This window comes from Balaenoptera musculus, chromosome 16, assembly GCF_009873245.2.
Source record: "Balaenoptera musculus isolate JJ_BM4_2016_0621 chromosome 16, mBalMus1.pri.v3, whole genome shotgun sequence".
NCBI lineage: Eukaryota > Metazoa > Chordata > Mammalia > Artiodactyla > Balaenopteridae > Balaenoptera > Balaenoptera musculus.
The window spans coordinates 79,289,161-79,308,504 of record NC_045800.1 but is presented as its reverse complement, the minus strand read 5'-3'; the positions used below and the strand labels follow the sequence as shown (position 1 = coordinate 79,308,504).

The window sequence follows — 19,344 nt, the reverse complement described above, 5'->3', positions numbered from 1 at the left end:
GAATGCTAAAGTCACTCGCCCAGTTTGGTCATGTTTCTGCTCAACCAGCTTCATATAAATGTCTTTATGGGGGCGGGACAGAAAATGCCAAACCCGGTAGAGTGAAGAGGCTCCTGGAAGCTTTGCTCCCTGAATTATTCCATCCATAGCTAGTGGTAGGATTTTGAATCAGTCATCTGTGAAGCCCACAGAAAAGTATAGTGAATGGATTTTGGCCAATGTAAGCAAAGTATGGGTGGCAGGGAAAGCATAGATACAGTAACCAACCTGTTTTGTGTTTTATCTTGTTTTTTGTTTTGTTTTGTTTTCTTATTCATCTCTGGATAGTCACTAGTGAGCCAGGAATAGGAAAAAAAAAAAAACCCAAAAAGTAATACTGGAGCAGGGTGGGTAGTGGAGAAGCACAGCCTGACCAATGGGCCCTTGAAGACAGACTGGGTGGGCACTGTTTTCTAGATCTGAGAGTCAGTTTCCTCGCCTTTTATTGTTTTTAGCTTCAGGACAGCAGTTCTGTGCTCTGTCTGACCTTTACTGGCATTGGGAACACCTGGAGGCTTCTGTAAAGTCAGACCCAAATGCTTCCCCATCAGTGGCAGAGAAACATGGGGAAAAGGTGGGCAGGGGACTCCAGGCCAGAGTCTAGTGCCTTGTTTTCTTTCCTTCTGTGAAGACAGACAGTTGAAGCTTTCTGGAAAGAGCCTCTTAACAAGTATCCCTGAGCTCACTGTGCTTCTCCTCGGCTCCATGGGCCTTCTCACCACTTCCTAGTGTGACAGAGGCTTAGGAACTACACTCCCTAAACCCAAGGCAGCCTGAAGGAGAGAGTGCACATCTGAGTCCTAAGGGGTGAAAGACCGTTGTTCAAAGTACTGTTTTTTTTTCTCTTGATATTTAATGTTCTTTCCATCACATCTCTGTTGATTAAAATGAAAGAAAGAAAAAAAAAAGAAATAGTATAAAGAATCATCCTGGTTGAGTTTCAAAGTACTATTTTATTAAGTGAATACAGAATAATAGGGATGGTCTCATTTGTACTTTTAGATCTCATTGTCCAGGGAAACATGTCAGCCTTAACACACTCTCTGTGTATGTATACAGAGTTACTTGGCTATTGTGTTTGAATATATTTACTGTTTAGGGTATTATCTAGAGCAGTGGTTCCCAGACTTTTTGGCGTCAGGACACTTTACACTGATACATTATTATTTGTTGTTTTGTTTGTTTTTATTGAGGTATAATTGATATAACATTATATTCGTTTTAGGTTTACAGTGTAACGATTTGATATTTATATACATTGCAAAATGATCACCACAATACGTCCAACTAATGTGTCACCACACATAGCTTATCAGTTTTTTTTCTTGCGGTAGGAACTTTCAAGATCCAGTCTTATAACTAATTTCAAATATGCAATACAGTATTAACTATAGTCACCATGTTGTACATGAATCCCCATGACTTATTCATTTTATAACTGGAAGTTTGTATCTTTCGACTTTCTTCACCCATTTCACCCACCTCCCACCTCCCACCTCAGGCAACCACCAGTCTGTTCTCTATATTTGTGAGCTTGGGATTTGTTTGATTTTAGATTCCACATATAAGTGAGATCATATGGTATTTACCTTTTTCTTTTTGTCTTTTTCTAATTGACTTATTTCACAACATAATGCCCTCAAGGTCCAACCATATTTTTGCAAATGGCGAGATTTCATTCTTTTTTTTTTTTTAATTTTCTTGAAGTATAGTTGATTTACAATGTTAATTTCTGCTGTACAGCAGTGACTCAGTTATACATATATGTATTCTTTTTCGTATTCTTTTCCATTATGGTTTATCAGGAGATTTCATTCTTTTTATGGCTGAATATTTCTAGTGTGTGTGTATCACATTTTCTTTATCCATTCATGCATTGGTGGACACTTGGGTTGTTCCCACATCTTGGCTATTGTAAATAATGCTGCAGTGAACGTGGGGGTATATATATCTTTTTGAATTAGTGTTTTCGTTTTCTGCAGATAAATATGCAGAAGAGAAATTGCTGGATCGTGGTAGTTTTTAATTTTTTGAGGAACCTCCATAGTGGCTGCACCAATTTACATTCCCACCAGCAGTGCACATGGATTCAAGGATTCCCTTTCCTCCGCATCCTCGCCAACACTTTTTTTTTTTTTTTTGATTATAGCCATTCTGACAGGTATGCAGTGATACTGATTGTGGTTTTGATTTTTATTTCCCTGATCATTAATGACATTGAGCATCTTTTCATGTAACCAGTTGGCCATCTTCTTTGGAAAAATGTTCAGATCCTCTGCCCATTTTAAAATCAGATTGTGGTGTTTTTTTTTGTTTTTGTTTTCTGTTTTGCTATTGAGTTGTATGAGTTCTTTATATATTTTGTATATCAACCCCTTACCAGATCTAGGATTTGCCAATATTTTCTACCATTCAGTAGGTTGCCTTTTCATTTTGTTGATGGTTTCCTCTGGTGTGCCGAAGCTTTTTAGTTTGATGTAGTCCCACTTGTATATTTTTGCTTTTGTTTCCTTTGCTTTTGGAGTCAGATCCAAAAATTGTCAAGACTGATGTCAAGGAGGTTATTGCGTATGTTTTTTCTAGTTTTATGGTTTCAAGTCTTTCATCCCTTTTTTAAAAAAAATTTATTTATTTATTTTTGGCTGTGTTGGGTCTTCATTGCTGCGCATGGGCTTTCTCTAGTTGCGCTGAGCGGGGGGCTCCTCTTCGTTGCGGTGTACGGGCTTCTCATTGCAGTGGCTTCTCTTGTTGTGGAGCACGGGCTGTAGGCGCATGGGCTTCAGTAGTTGTGGCTCGCAGGCTCTAGAGCGCAGGCTCAGTAGTTGCGGCACGTGGGCTTAGTTGCTCCACGGCATGTGGGATCTTCCCGGACCAGGGCTCAAACCCCTGTCCCCTGCATTGGCAGGCGGATTCTTAACCACTGCGCCACCAGGGAAGTCCCTTTCATCCCTTTTGAGTTAATTTTGGTGCGTGGTGTAAGATAGTGGTCCAGTTTTCCCAGCACCATTTATTTAAGAGACTGTCCTTTCCCCATTGTATGTTCTTGGCTGCTTTGTTGTAAATTAATTGACCATATATTCTTAGGTTTCTTTCTGGGCTCTCTATACTGTTCTATTGATCTGTTTCTATGCCAATATCTTACTGTTTTGATATACCTTCATAATATAGTTTGAAATCAGGGGACATGATGCTGCCGGCTTTGTTCTTTTTGCTCAAGTTTGCTTTGGCTATTTGGGGTTACACTGATAAATTATTGAGGACTGCAAAAAGTTTGTTTGGAGGTGTGTATGTGTGTGAGAAAAATTTTAAATGCTCATTTATTAATTCATTGTAAATAATAAACCCATAGCATGTTACCATAAAATTTTTTTATGAAAAAGAACTATATTTTCCAAAACAAATTAGTGAGAAGAGTAGCATTGTTTTAAAATTCTGTGACTCTTTTTAATGTCTGGGTTAATAGAAGACAGCTGGATTCTCATATCTGCTTCTGCATTCAGTCTGTAGTGATATGTTGTTTTGGTCGAAGTATATGAAGAAGATCCAGCTTCGCAGAGATACACAGTTGCAAAAATGAGTATTTTAATAGCTTTTTTATTAGCATAATTGTGAATATTCTTTAATATACACTCAAACTCAACAAGTTGTGATTTCTTAAAAGTGAGCTGCAATATGGAATCTAAAACCATATCACTGAACTTTTCAGGTTGTGTTATTAACATCCATTGGTTTACCTTGCACTTTGAATGGATCTTTTACCCATGCATGGTTTTGTATTTAATACCATGCATTGGTCATTTGGAAAATTCTGGTTTATTGAGTTATACAGATCTTCCAAAAGTTAAGTTTTTATTATACAATATCAAAAAATATATCTCTCATTCATTAATATTACCACTGATCATCAGAAAAATCTTTAAATATTGGGAAGCTGCCAAGCTCATGGTGGGGAATACAAGTTTTCCAAAGCTTTAATTTTTGCTTCAATGCTCAAATTTGATCAGTGACAACAAATACTGTCATATGTTTTCCTTGAATTGACAGCTTAGTTCATTCACTTTTGAGACAATGTCTGCCAGATGCCCACATCTGAAAAATCATGGTTGTCATGAGTTTTCAAGTTGCATGAAAAAAGTAGCTACAGCTCAGAGTTGTACAGGTTCTTTTCCTTACAATAAAATTGGTCAGTTTTTCCTGCTTCGTTTAGACCTTCTTAAGTGAACCTTTTTCTAACTGTGATTGTGTAGTGGGGGAAGAACCTGGTAACTACTAGCGCAGTTGGTGCCACTGCTTTGAAATCTGCTAAAGCACAAGCACTTTTACTGCTTTTGCGCCATTGGTGCCAATGTGAACACAATGGAAAAGGCAAATAGAATCTTAATATGCTAATTATGTAAATAGGTATGACCTTGTCAATCCTTGAAAGCATGGGGGGGGGGCCTCCAGCAGTCCGTGGACCACACTGATAACTGCTCATCTACAGTAGCATGTTAGTGAATTAAAATGATTCTTTATGCCTTAAAGGACATTATCTCCTAATTCATCCTGAGGGAGTGAATTCATGATACAAAATCATAAATAGAAAACCCTTTCCCATTTTTATATCATGCTCAGGAAGTTAAGTCTCATTAGCAGGTAATCTGAGTGTCAGATCTGGCTTGGTGAAGCACCAGTGTTCATAAAATACCCTTGGGCAAGACAACCAGGGTTAATGCCATTATTACGCACAGAACTTGCTAAAAATAGCTAACAGTTATATAGCATTTATAGATGCTAGGCACTGTTCTAAGCACTTTAAATATATTAAATTCTTTAATCCTCACAATAGCTCTGTAAGGTAAAATCTAGTATTATACTCATTTTGAGATGAGGAAACTCAGGCTTAAGATCCCCACGGCTAGTAGGAGGCAGAGCCTGGATTCAAACCAAGGCAGCCTGGCTCCTAAGTCCATGATTTTATTTTATTTATTTTTCTTTTGTTTCTTTTTGTGACTTGTTTATTTCACTTAGCATACGAAGTCCATGATTTTAATTCTGTGCTGCACTGTGGCTTTACTTGGCATAATAACGTTTGGAGAAGAAATTAAATTCCTAATGACTCAATAATTATCCTATTACTATCTGTAACTTCTGTAATTGCTTGGAGAAAAAGGTCAAATATTCTTTTGGGGGGAGATTTATAATTTAACTCATACTCATTGACTTTAAAAGGGCACATACTGTAGGTGGGGCATTTTAAAAAAACGTTAACTACCATTTGTATCCAAAATACAGTTGGTATAAACAAGCCTCCACACTTGGCGTCACTAGAGCTGGTGTTACAGGATACTCGAGGTGTGGCTCTTTGCCATCCACGTCAGAATCCCGAGGGGTGCTTGGTGTAAGTACTGATGCTTGGGCCGTGTTCTGGACCCAGTTCAGAATCTCTGGGATAGGTTCTGGGAATCCACAGTTTAAATAATTTAATAAGTACCCAAGTGATTTGAATGCACTGTAAAGTTTGAGAATCTCTCTCCATTTCATATATATATATATTTTTTAATAGCTTTATTGAGATATAATTCCCATACCAAACAATTCACCCATTTCACTTGTATAATTCAGTGGGTTTTGGTATATTCAGGTATGTGTAATCACCACCACAGTTTTTAGAACATTTTTATCACCTCAGAAGGAAACTCTGTACTCTTTATCTATCACTCCCCATCCCCCTGCCCCCAAGCGACTACTAATCTACTTTCTGTGAATATAGATTTCCCTATTCTGGACTTTGATATGAATGGGATCATACAGTATGCCATTTTCTGTCACCGGCTTCTTCTACTTAGCATAATGTTTTCAAGGTTCATCCAAATTGTAGTATGTATTAGTACTTCGTTCCTTTTTATGGCCAATTAATATTTCTTTGTATGGATGTGCCACATCTTATTTATCCATCCACTGATGGATATTCGGGTTGTTTCTGTCTTTTGGCTACTTACGAATAATGCTGCTATGAACATTCATGTACAAGTTTCTGTACATATGTCTTCATGTCTCTTGGGTATACATCTAGGAGTGCAGTTGCTGGGTCATTTGGTCACTCTAGGTTTAACTTTTTGAGAAACTGCCAGACCGCTTCCCACGGCGAGTGCACCGCTTCGCATTCCCAGCAGCCATCCTCCCCAGCACTTGCTGTTATCCAACTTTCTGAGTCAAGATGCCCTGATAGAGATCTCATTGTGGCTTCTTTTTTTTTCATTGTGGCTTTTGATTTGTATTTCTGTGATGACTAATGATGTCAAGCATTTTTTATGTACTTACTGGCCATTTGTATATCTTCCTTGGAAAAATGTCTATTCAGATCTTTTGCCCACTTTAAAAAAATTTTTTAATTATTTTTCATTGGCTGCACTGCGTGGCTGGCGGGATCTTAGCTCCCCAACCAGGGATTGAACCTGGGTGCTTTGCTTAGCAGTGAGCGCAGAGTCCTAACCACTGGACCACCAGGGAATTCCCTGCCCACTTTTAAATTGAGTTGTCTATTTACTATTGAGTTGTAGGAGTCCTTTATATATTTTAGATAGAAGTCCCTTGTAAAGATATATGATTTGCAAATATTTTCTCATTCTGTGGCTGTCTTTTCACTTGATGGTATCTTTTGACCGAAAAACGTTTTTAATTTTGAAGTCCAGTTTATCTGTTTTTTTGGTTTGTCGCTCATGTTTTTGGTGTCATATCTAAGAATCCTTTGCTAAATTGTAGGTCATGAAGATTTGCCCCTATATTTTCTTCTAAGAGTTTTATAATTTTTACTTTTTCGTTTAGGTCTTTGATCCATTTTGAGTTACTTTTTGTATATGTGTGAGGTAAGGGTCCAACTTCATTCTTTGTATAGACATTCTTGAACTGCTATAAATAGTAAATTTGAAGGTGTCCCACCTTATATAAGTTCTGCTTTGCTTCCTATGTTTGGCAAGATGAGTCTTAGAAAAGCAGAAATTCACATATAGATAGATACCCATCCTATAATAAGCTTTTTTCATACTCCATTGGTTAACTTTTAAATAGACCACTAGGGACTTCCGTGGTGGTCCAGTGGTTAAGACTCCGTGCTTCCACTGAAGGGAGTGCGGGTTCAGTTCCTGATCGGGGAACTAAGATCCCACATGATGCACCGTGTGGCCAAAAAAAAAAAAAAAAAGACCACTAATGATATGTACAAAGATGTCAAACAAATGTGGGATTTTATTTTATGCCAGGTTGAATCCACAAACGCGGAATCCGCATATACAGAGGACTGACTGTACTATATCATTTTATATAAGGGACTTGAGCATCCTCGGATTTTGGTATCTGTTGGGGGGGGGGTCCTAGAACCAATCCCCTGTGGACAACTGTAATTTTTTTTGAGAGGTGAACTCAGCTTGGGGACAGAAACAGGAGCAGCAGATTATAGAAACTGGATAAGAAACTCTCTCAAAATTTCATCATTTCATTCTTTTAATTTGTTGTGAATGCCCACATCATTATACAGGTTTATATCTAATTTGGGACTGTCTAGTTTGGCTGATTTGGGTATTGTCTGGTTTTTCTATAAGAGATTAAAACGGTGATAATTCACTGCTGCAAGCAGAACTCTGAAAGAAGATTTTTGTCCGTACTGATAAGAGAAAAAGTTAATACCGCTTAAATTAAAAAGTAACTGAAATGAACACTCCAGCTGAACAAGTGCCTCCATCCAGGTGAATAGAGCATCTTTAGTCTCCTGCAAGAAAGAGATGTTATTTCTCTTTGCCTCGTGCAAGGCACAGTGTCTGAAAATACACTGAACCATTACACTGTCTTTCTAGACCAACCCTGGAATGGTCCCCAGCCATGGATTTGGTCCCAGATCTTATTTCTTTGACAACCCTCGAAGATATGACAGTGACGATGACCTTGCCTGGAACATTGCCCCTCAGGGACTTCAGGGAAGGTAAGACCCTAGTTCATGCTGGAGGGGCGTGGTTAGGAGGCTGAGGGCCAAGCCAATGAAATGGATTCAGACTAAACGGAAATGCCTACATAAAACCCCAGAGCTGGAGGTAGGGTGAGGCCAACAGAAAAAGGAGGGGAAGCATCTGAGTAGTAAGACTAACTGCAGCCAGAGTCGAGACCCACCTCCTGAGATCGTGCGCTTCGCGACCTCTGCCAAGGCCACGGTCGTGGTCTGCAAACAGGAGGTGGGGTAGCTACTGGATTCCCTTCCCACTCCTCAGCCCAGGGACGCTTCAGCCACACTCCACTGCTCAGCGATCAGCCTGTCCCCTCTTTCAGCCTGTGAATCTGGGACTTCAAGGCCAGCAGGGGCGAGGGGAGCAGAAAGGGCTGACCTAGTGCTTGCCTAGCTCCTCTCTTCACTCTGCTGTCCTCCCAGGACCCCGGGACTGTTCCTATGAAAGGGTAGCTTCAGGCTGAGTGGGTTTTAGACGTGAAAGCTTATCTTATGTAATCCTTTGTGAATTTAAAGACCCACCGTTAACATATTAAGGTAAATTCTTTTTCCCCCTGGGGCAAAATGATAAAGATATGCTTGCTTTTCTGCTCTTTATTACTACAGTAAAATTCTTAGAAAACCTTAAAAGAGGTCTGAAAGGAGTCCTTGTTATAGGGACAGGAAAAGCTGGGAGAATACCTTGCTTTCTCAGTGGATCAGCGAGCAGAGAAATCCTGGTCAGATGATAGAATAAAAGATCGTGCTGGGGAGGAACAGAGAGCAGAGCAGCCCACCCCGCCAGCAGGTGTAAAGAACACAGATAGATCATTGGGAAAGGAGTCAGTGAACTCCAGGACTCTGAGGTCAAAAGGTGTCCCATCTCTCTTCCCTAAAACTGTTCTCTTACCCAGTCCCCCACGGCATTGCCTGTCCGCTAGGTGTGTCCCTCTGTAACCTGCTGAAGCAGCCCTAACCTCTCACGTGCCGGAAGAGACACAGCTGAGGGCGCCCTCACTACCTCTGTGGAAGAAGAAAAGATCCCCTTTCCATTACACAGAGGAAAATGATGATGATAAAACAACAATAATGTACATTATGGAGAGCTAACTGTATAGTAAGATTCTGTTATAAACATTTTACAGGTATTAACTCACAAAAGCCCAACAAGGTAGTTACCAATATTACTCCCATTCTAACAGATAGTAAAATTGAGGCACAGAAAAAAAATGTTTTAAATCGAGGCACAGAAGTTATTTGTCCAAAGACACACAGGTAGTGAGCTATATACTCTCCATTAGGATTCAGATACAATTTGTTGCTAAAGCGTTTTGTTATACATAGTGATTGGCTGCAGTATTACTACACTTCTGGGCTCTATAGAGTTCAGGTGACTTTTGTGGGTGGTCTTCTAGCCACTGCGTATAGCACTTGTTAGTGGGAAAATGGGCTTCAAGAAGCTACTTTGAACAGCTTTGGGATTGTCTAGTTTATACAAATCCCCAGTTCTGTCTACCTAAAATTGGCATGTCATCAACAGTCAGCATAATGTTTCACGTCACTGAAATCTCTCTTTTTCTTTTCAAGTTTCGCTCCAGACTGCTATGATTGGGGACAACAAACTAACAGCTTCCTGGCTCAAGTAGGAACTTTACAACCAGACTCAATTTTGGATCCTGACAAACCAAGCCATGGGTAGCATCAGTTAACAAGTTATATGGACGATGCCTCAGTTGAAAATCTTCAGAAAGACTAATTTAATGACAGCTGAATTTTTAGGGCACGTTTCCTTAAGAAATAGGACTCGATTTTTCTTTGTTACAGGTTTCTGATGGCTCCATAGGACTAAGCAATAATTTAGATTGATAAAAACCTTATTTTAGTACTAAAAAGTGAGCCTGGCTGCCTGTTTCAGTGAGTATAATTTAAACTTCAAAAAAATTCTGTACTTTTATAAAGATGTATTTTATATAACTTAATAATGCTAAAATATACTAGGATTTTTTGAGAATGTTACTGCAATATATGTTGTAGTTTGCACAGACTTTTATGCATAATTCACTTTAAAAGTATACAGTACATGGTCTGATGGTTTTTTTTTTTTGTTTTTTGTTTTTTGTTTTAAAGGCTTTTGGACTAAAGCATTCCTCAAATCCTTACCTCTTCAGATCGCTCAGATTCTGGTAGACTCTAAGTACAGTTGACAGCTAGAAAGCCGATTGCAGCGCCAGTGTTGAAAGTTACAATGTAGCAGAATGTCAGCGGACTACACAGTAGGTAAATCGGCTCCTTAGAGTTGTGGAGGCACAGACGGTTGGTTCCTCAGAGAATCTCCTAAATTTTGCCAAAATTTACTACTCCTTTAAACAGGGCACTAATGTATACCTTCAGTGATAAGTTGATGTTAATAAAAACATTGATAGAATTGACTTACACTATTAAACTTCCTCTGCTGTATTCAGAGATTTTTGCACAGTTTGTTAGCCCAGTGAATCTAATACCCATCGCCTCAGGACTTCAGCAAGACTGCACCTTTCCCAGCTCACTGAACATTCATTACTGAACAACGAAGAGGTTCTCAAAAGGGGTTTAATAACAGGTAACCCTGAGTCCTTGAGCCAAAAGACGATGTGGAATCCTAACAGTTTTCTTATAGTCTCCAACCATATTTAAAATAATACTTTTTATTTTTAAGTAGCTCCGAAAGCAGCCCACTGGAAGCTGCATGTTTAAAATGGTAGTAGCACTGCAGTATCCTATAGCATGAGTCCTGCCTCTCAGCCATGTAAAAGGGTATTCCAGACAGTTGCTTATAAGTTGTCTTTCATTTAAGTGAAACACGTCATGAAATACTAGTTCCCCAACCATAAATGCCATTCTAAAATCTCCAAGTCTATATATATATGTGGCCTGCAGTTATAAAACTGCCTATAATAGGAGACTGTACGTGGCTCTGTCAGGGAGGCTAGGGTACTAGAGAAAGTATTGTTACCAGAGAGAAAGTATCTTTCTGCTCTGCCTAGGAAATCTTACATCTCGGGACAGAGGGAGGGGCAGGTGAAAAGGAACTTATATTAGTAAGTTCTGCCCACGTAATGAAACCCATTTCTGATGTCTTCCTTCCCAGTTTGGCCTTCAGGAATAACTTGTCTCCGGGCACTGATTTCACAGCGATCAAGTCTGCTTCTCTTATCTTGATGGTATTTAAAAATCAGGATCTCAAGTTTTCAGTGGGTCATGATTGGGTTCTTCATGTGTACCAACACCTTCACCCTGCATAATCACACACAACAACATTCTTGCTTTTCAGTATATGGAAGAATTTGGGTCACGTATTTAAAACAGTTACTGCCAGGGAAAATTCTACACTGAAGCAAAATTTGCACTGATTATTCAGGTTACCTTAAAATATTATAAGTTGTTATTCTAAATGGCTTTAAGAACACCCTACTTGTCATACTATCTTTGTTAGTGATACTTAGAAGAATTTAAAGGCAGACTCAGCAAATGCTTAAAAATCCTTTAAATCATGCTTTCAGGAAGTACTGCAGTTCTTCAATATTAGGTCAAAACATCATGCAATTATTATACTCATCCTATGACATACAAATATCTTATTATTCTTTTATTATTGGCAAGAAAATTGAAATACTCAGCATTAACTGATAAAAGCCGTAATCTATTTTTATGATTAAGCTGCTAGTAGTATTTGAACTATTATTTTTTTATCAGAAAGGATAAAAATGTTCTAAGTGCCTATTTTTCTCTTCTTCCCTTTTTGAAAAGTAATGCCTTAAAGTACAAGTAATGTAAACACATCTAGAATATGAAAAACTATGATTGTAACAAACTCTCTCTCATAGTAAATGATCACGTATACTCTGAAATGTTGCGTGTATGGTGTGGAAAGGAAAATTAAAATTTCCTTTAACTTCCTAATTTACTTGTGTTGCCAAGTACACTAACAAAGCTACTCCTAGGTGAAATACTAAAGGCCAAGAGAAGGCAAGGAATGGTGATTACTGGTTCTAAAATACCCAACTGTCCTCTTGTTTTAAGGCAACATGATGAAATTAAAACTCCCATAATTCGAATGTTAAAAAAGTATGGGGAAGTATGGCAATATCACTGAAAATTTTGTACCATCATTTAGCTAAGGCTGATTCAACACTAAAAGGCTGCATGTAAATGTTCCTGTGTATCCACTGGAAATATGCATAACAGTTAATTATGGAGTTAGTTAATTGTCTAAAGAATTCCAACTGGTTTGTGTACAGGCAGACCTTGGAGATAACTGCAGTTTGGTTCCAGATCACTTCAATAAAGCAAAACATTGCAATAAAGTGAATCACATGAATTTTTTTGGTTTCCCAGTGCATATAAAAGTTATGTTTACAATACACTGTAGTCTGTTAAGTGTGCAGTAGCATTATATCTTAAAAAGCAATGTACGTACCTTAATTAAAAAATATTGCTAAAAAATGTCAACCATTATCTGAGCCTTCAGCAAGTCAGAGTAGTAACATCAAAGATCATGGATCACCTTAACAAATATAGTAATAATGAAAAAAGTTTGAAATATTGGGAGAATTACCAAAATGTGACACAGAGTCACAAAGTGAGCAAATGCTGTTGAAAAAATGGCGCCGACAGACTTGTGCAATGCAGGGTTGCCTCAGACCTTCAATTTGTAGAAAATGCAGCATCTGAAGTGCAATAAAGTGAAGCACAGTAAAATGAGGTCTGCCTGTAAGATATCCTTCAGGGGCTCCTTTTCCTTTCTACAATTAACCCATCTAATTGAGCTGATGATTAAAACATCCGGAGTGTAACACACAGAGCTGTGGACTCGAGGAGGTTTTGATTCTTACAGTATACACACCCCAGTCACATTGAGCTATGCCAGTTCCTTCCTGAATGTGTCGGGCACATTGCTAATGACGATGCTGGTTATTGTGTTTAGCTGCTTACATCAGGCGCACTTGCTAATGCATCCCCCAATTTTCTCCCTTACCAAAATCCAGAAGAACTGCTCTTTGTTGGCCTTGAACAATTAACCCCTATTAAGAGGAAAGGAATAAGCGTTAGTAAACCCTAGAGCGTGAGAAGTGCTTTGAGAAAAAGGTCCTCATTTACGTTTGCATAGTATTACAAGAATATTGCTTTTACTTTTTAACCATAAAGATGAACTTATATTAGAACTAAATGGGTCTAAATATTTGAAACTATCAAGATTTCCAAATAAAGAAACTTTGTTTTTTTTTTTTAAAAAAAACTTGCTCTCGTGTCTTTAGATTACTGCATGATGAAGTATAGGGCTGATCAAAGACACATCTAATATGCACTTCTAATTTTTATTCCATATAGGTGAGAATTCTTTTTAATTGGAAGCACTTCTAACTATGCATAATGCTACTTAAGACTTCATAGTCCAGATGGAGGAGCTTTTGGAAAGGATCAAGCTAAATAGTGGAATTCTTCTCAAAGACTATAAACAAACTGATTAAAGTGAGGAAACATTTTTTTAAAGGGACCATGAGGATAAGGAAGTGGAATTCAGTCAGTGTTTATTGAGCACCTACTATGTGCTAGACCCTGGGCTCAGTACTTGTGTCTGTGGACCCAGTCTGTGGACACAGCACCACCCTTACTATATTAACCCTACTCTTGGCACTTAGCAGGTATGTATTTATGAAGAGCCCTTGCACCAAAGGGTCAGAATACCTTAAAAGTCAGCTGATGTTCGTGTGCCTCCAACCTAGATCTCTGTGTTCATTCCCCGTACCTGTCACTCAGCTCCTCTGGGCCTGGGCACTGATGTGGGTTCATTCACTGTGGGGTTCTGAGACTGGCTGCCAGGTCATCAAGTAGGGGTTTCAAAGTCCTCAGGTCCAAACCCGTTGACTCAGCAGCTCCTAATGGTATCTACCTGGTTCCTCTAAAGCTGGATTCCGTACCTCTATCTCTATCCCTTGACCTGTCGCTGGGACCCACCCGCTATTTTCCTAGAGACTAATCATACCTTGCCAGCATTCATTCTTTAGCCTCCAAACCTTATCTGTCCTTTTGGAGCTTGGTGCCCTACCACTCAGAATATTAGAGTCTTTTATCTCCAGAATATGCTTTCTGTCTCTGAACTTTAAGAGCCTAGTCAGAACTAGAGATGAGCTGCCTGCTCTCCAGCTGGACCCATGACCTGTTTCTTCTCAGCCTGTGTGAGCTTCAGAATCCCTCTCTCTTCTCTGCTGAGCCCTGTCACTCTGACCTTTCTTGACTCTGACCCTCAATTTCCCAGGACCCTTGCTAACCTACAACAGTCCCTCCCATTTCTTTGCAGTCCCAAGTCATACGTGCTCCTTGAAGGCACTGATTGAGGTATAGAAAGGGTGAGTTCAGGATAACCAAATAATGCTTTACCAGCGCCATTCAACTTGTGCTACTGTATACCCTTGGTGTGCTATCCCCTTGGTGCATTCACTAGCCCAGAGTCTGGGCTTCGGGTCTGCAGCCTGAAAACCTGTTAAAGGACAGCAGAACACTTACCCGTTTGGAGATATATTCTGTGAAGGAACTCCGCACGAAAAGTTAAAGGATATCAGAGTGATGCGTGGTGAACGCAGACTCTGCCCTGACCAAGCGGTGGTAGGTAGATGATCTTAATTGATTTTAATCGGCCTGTGACAACTTCATGGCACTGTCAAGCAGACAGCTAAGACTCATTCACATCGAGGGGACCTTCTCCACTAGACAGGTTTCTGTGTTGCCTATTCCTCTTCGACTGACGCACAGTTGATTACTGAACATCGTGAAGGTTAGGGGGGCTGACCCCCAAGTAGTCAGAAATCCACGTATAACTTTATAATCAGCTCTCCGTATCTCCGGTTCTAAATCTGCAGATTCAACCAACCACGCATCACACAGTACTGTAATATGTATATATATATATTGAAGAAAATCTGCATGTTAAGTAGACCCGTGCAGTTCAAACCCATGTTGTTCAAGGGTCAACCGTATTCTTCCTCTAGGTGCATTCTCGCTATCAACTAGATACAACCTAGTGAGGTTATAGAATTCATAAGTTACGCGATGGCAGGGATATCTGTCTGTTTTGTTCGCTGCTGTATGCCCAGCTCCTAGAGCAGTGAGTGAATACTCAAATCCTGTTTCTTCTGGTAGATATCGCCGGGGCTTTTTAAAGGTGACTTCTTGCACTTGCACTTTTATCCACTGCATATTAATTTTAGAAGATTAATACTCATTTAAGGGCCCCTGCCTGTTTTGTTATGAATCTTTGACAGACATCCAACTTTTGGACAAAGGATCCATAATGGAGTAAAAGAGGAAATAAGGATTATATAGCAAGATAGCTTCTAAGAATGATTTGAGAACTAAGTCTTAAAACAGAAGCACTGAGATGAAATTCTGTCTACACAGGCACCTCACGTTCTGTCTCTTTGCTCTCACCTGTTTGGGCGCTGGCAACTAGAGTACTGAAATGATTAACAACAGATAATAAAAAGTAGATTTTTATCAGGTGAAGTATCAAATTAAAAGAACAGTGACACATTATGTGGTTAAAAGGGCAACCCTCCAGAGAAGACGCTGAGGTGGGCAGAGTTTTTAGCATGATTCATTTGTTAAAGGATTTTTTCTTAAAGCTCCTATGGAACAAACAAGAACAGCTAAAAAAATCATTTTAAAATTTTGAAAGGGGGCAGGGGAGGTAAGAGGGGGCCAATGTACCAGGTATTAAAACATCGGCCCTGAGTAGTTAAAACTGTGGTACAGGTACAGGACTGAACAGATCCATGAAATAGAGAAGCCAGGATCTGAGATGAGATACACGCAGCATCTCAGACTAATGAGGAAAGAAGATGAGCTGCTCGATAAATGGTACTGGAGTCAATGGGTCGTCGTCTGGGAAGAAATCAGCCTGGGTCCTGAACTTGCACTTTATGCCGGGGTACACTCCAAGGGGTCACAATTTAGATCTAAAAAAATAAAGTCATAAAAGTTCTAGAAGAAAATATAGGTGAATTATTGCTGTGGAGTGAAGAGGGCCTTCTTAATTATCACTTAAAGTCCAGAAGCCACTAAAACATTAATACATTAAACTGCATAAAGACAAACCTCCATGGCTAAACCACCATGAGCAAAGTCAAAAGACAGACTGGAGGGCTTCCCTGGTGGCGCAGTGGTTACGAATCTGCCTGCCAATGCAGGGGACACGGGTTCGAGCCCTGGTCTGGGAAGATCCCACATGCCACAGAGCAGCTAGGCCCCTGAGCCACAGTTACTGAGCCTGCGCGTCTGGAGCCTGTGCTCCGCAACAAGAGAAGCCGTGATAGTGAGAGGCCCGCGCACCGCGATGAAGAGTGGCCCCCGCTTGCTGCAACTAGAGAAAGCCCCCACACAGAAACGAAGACCCAGCACAGCCATAAATAAATAAATAAATAAAAATAAATAATTAAAAAAAAAAAGAGACTGGAAAAAAAAAAAGTACAGCTTATTACAGTCAAAGTATGAACATCTCTAATAAATAAAGCACTCCTAGAAATTGATAAGATCAACAGTGCAGTAGAAAGATGGGTAAAAGTTATGAACACAAAAGGAAATATGGCTCTTGAGCATATTAAAGGTAGTCAGCCTTACTCATGGTAAGAAAAATACAAACTAAAATACATTGATACATAATTTTGCACCTTATCAGAATAGCAAAAATCCAGCTTTTTAATAACACCGGTAGGGGCTTCCCTGGTGGCGCAGTGGTTAAGAATCCGCCTGCCGATGCAGGGGACACGGGTTCGAGCCCTGGTCAGGGAAGATCCTACATGCCGCGGAGCAACTAAGCCCATGAGCCACAACTACTGAGCCTGCGCTCTAGAGCCCGTGAGCCACAACTACTGAGCCCACGTGCTACAACTACTGAAGCCCGCGCACCTAGATCCCGTGCTCTGCAACAAGAGAAGCCACCGCAATGAGAACCTCGCGCACCGCAACAAAGAGTAGCCCCCTCTCGCAACTAGAGAAAGCCCGCGTGCAGCAACAAAGACCCAATGCAGCCAAAAAATAAGATAAATAAAATAAGTATATATATGTATATATATATATATATTTTTTTTTTTAGTATATTTTTAAAAAAACAAAAAACACCGGTATTGGTTAAGGCTGTGGAGGAGCAGATACTGCCTTCAACTGAAGGTGGGCGTGTGAATTGGCAGCCGTCCCCTGTGGAGAGCAATATTCTAATATCTTTCAAAATTATGAATGCACATGGTCTTTGACCCAAAAATTCCATTTGGGGGAATTTAGACTACAAGAATGGCATAAATACAATGTCTGGAAACAATCCAAATGCCCATTAATAGGAGATTGGCTAATTAAACGATTGCATAGTCATATAATGGGATACCAAGCAGTTACTAAAAAAAAAAAAAAAAAAAGTGATTAAGCTATCTATTAACATGGGAAGACTGCCAAGAAAAACTAAGTGGGGGGAAAAAAAAGCAAACAGTATGTATATGATGCCACTCTTTGGGTAAAAATGAGAGAAAAAATAAGACCTTTTTTATTTGTTGGTATATGCCTTAAAGATGTATGGACGGAAACATAAGAAACCAAGCGCAGAGGTTACTGATGGTGAGGGCAGGGGAAGGATGCCCAGTACAGAAAGTTGGGCCCAAGAAGGATGACGTTCCATTGTAGAGCTTTGTATATTTTTTGGTTTTTGAACCATATGAATGTCATTACCTTTTCAAAAAATAAAATATATTTAAAAAGCTTTATGACTCAATACCAATCAAAAGATGCTAAAAGTCCCCAGTTTTTAGTTGAATGGTAATAAGCCAATTTATAAACTAACACAAATACACCACCTTCTGAGCCGAGACTCTATAGAGCCAGGCTTTCTAGTTTCAAATTCTAGTCCCACAACCTAGAATTTGTGACTATGGATAAGTTACTTAGCCTCTCTTATCCTCAGTTTTCGTATTTAAAAACAGAGAAGTAATTGTACTTACCTGCTAGGGTTGCTGAGAAGATAAATAATCCATGCAAAGCCCTTCAACAGTGGCTGCCAATGAGTGCAATGATGATTTTAAAAAGAAACAACCACAGACTACTTAGTTTCTCCCTTCGCCACAAATTATAACCAAGTTTTCATCTCGTAAGAGGAAACATTTAAAAGGGGGTTAAAGAAAAAAAAGAACAAGATAGGAAGATGGCAGAAACATTTAATTCACATTTTCTATAATCTGGTGGGTACAACAGCAAATTATTTGGAATTCTGTTCAAAATCAAAGCTGCACCTGTAGATGTTACTTAAAATAGAGTACACATAAATTTGGTGTGTGTCTATGTTGTTTTGTTTTACCAAATAATTTCCATGGTTCCATGCACCCAGTCTGTATTTTGGTGGATAGCTATGGTTTCTGCAGGTACTTCAGTGTGCAAACTGCTGAGAGGTTTACTGTGAACTGTTCCCAAATTTCCAGATGAAGGCAATGCTGACAGAGATCAAAAGAGCTGTCCCTTCTTATATACAGTGGCGCCTAGATAGAGCTGGAAAACATGGCACAGTGTTCCACATACGTACAGAGATCACAAGTATTGAGTAATTCACAATGTTAAAATGTCAAGATAAAACGTTGGATTTATCGGATTTCAAAACTGTAAAAACCATTACTAATATTCTGTCTGATCCTCCTCATAATCTAAGAATCAACACAAGAGAAACATTTAAATTTACCAGTTTTAATATACAGTATTTCTAACTTACATAGATGCCACTTAAGAAAAAAAAAATAAACTCATGCCATTGAAGGAAGGAATATTTTCCTTTTCTGCATTTTCATTACTTTATCAGCTGGTACAATCATTTCTGTCAAGTTATATTATCAAGTGTTGGACTTTTAAATTAGGTGATGAGATAAAGACAAAATGCCAAGAGGTATTATTGCCAGGCAAGCATTTTCACAATGCAGTCGGTACTCAAGTATCACTTGACAACAAAAAGGTATGTGAGTTGGAAAAAAGTTTATATCACAAGGACCATAAAACATCACCAGGCTCACAAAACAAAGATTCCTATCACTTACACATTCATTTAAAAAGCACACACATACACGAAAATGTAGGCTGCCCATCACAATCTAATTTATGGTAAAATAAAGTTAATCAAATAGATTTCAGCTTAAGAATACTTCATTTGTTTATTTTCTTGGTAGTGAAAGATCTGTTAAAACCTTTAAAAGAAATTTTTACCCTAACTAGATCTTTTAATTCCTAGAACTCACTCTAATACACAATTTTAACTAAGCTTGAAACAAATCACAGTAAAGGAAAGAAGCAAG

The 19,344-nt window shown here is 39.1% G+C and overlaps 1 protein-coding gene across 2 annotated transcripts in view; it reads left to right on the top strand.

The window, feature by feature from the left end:
* GPR137B (G protein-coupled receptor 137B) overlaps positions 1-10,456 on the top strand; it is a 45,004-nt gene extending 34,548 nt beyond the window's left edge. Inside the window, exons 6-8 of one of the 2 annotated variants that reach the window (XR_005016831.1) lie at positions 7,872-7,996; positions 9,581-9,907; positions 10,121-10,450. Coding sequence is in view for 1 of the 2 variants with exons in the window: in XM_036828854.1 (XP_036684749.1) it covers positions 7,872-7,996; positions 9,581-9,692 (237 nt within the window). In the remaining variant the exon portion in view is untranslated. Of the gene's footprint in view, positions 1-7,871; positions 7,997-9,580 lie in introns of both variants that reach the window. The other variant, XM_036828854.1, reaches the window with a different exon arrangement.
* The last annotated feature ends 8,888 nt before the right edge of the window (positions 10,457-19,344 follow it).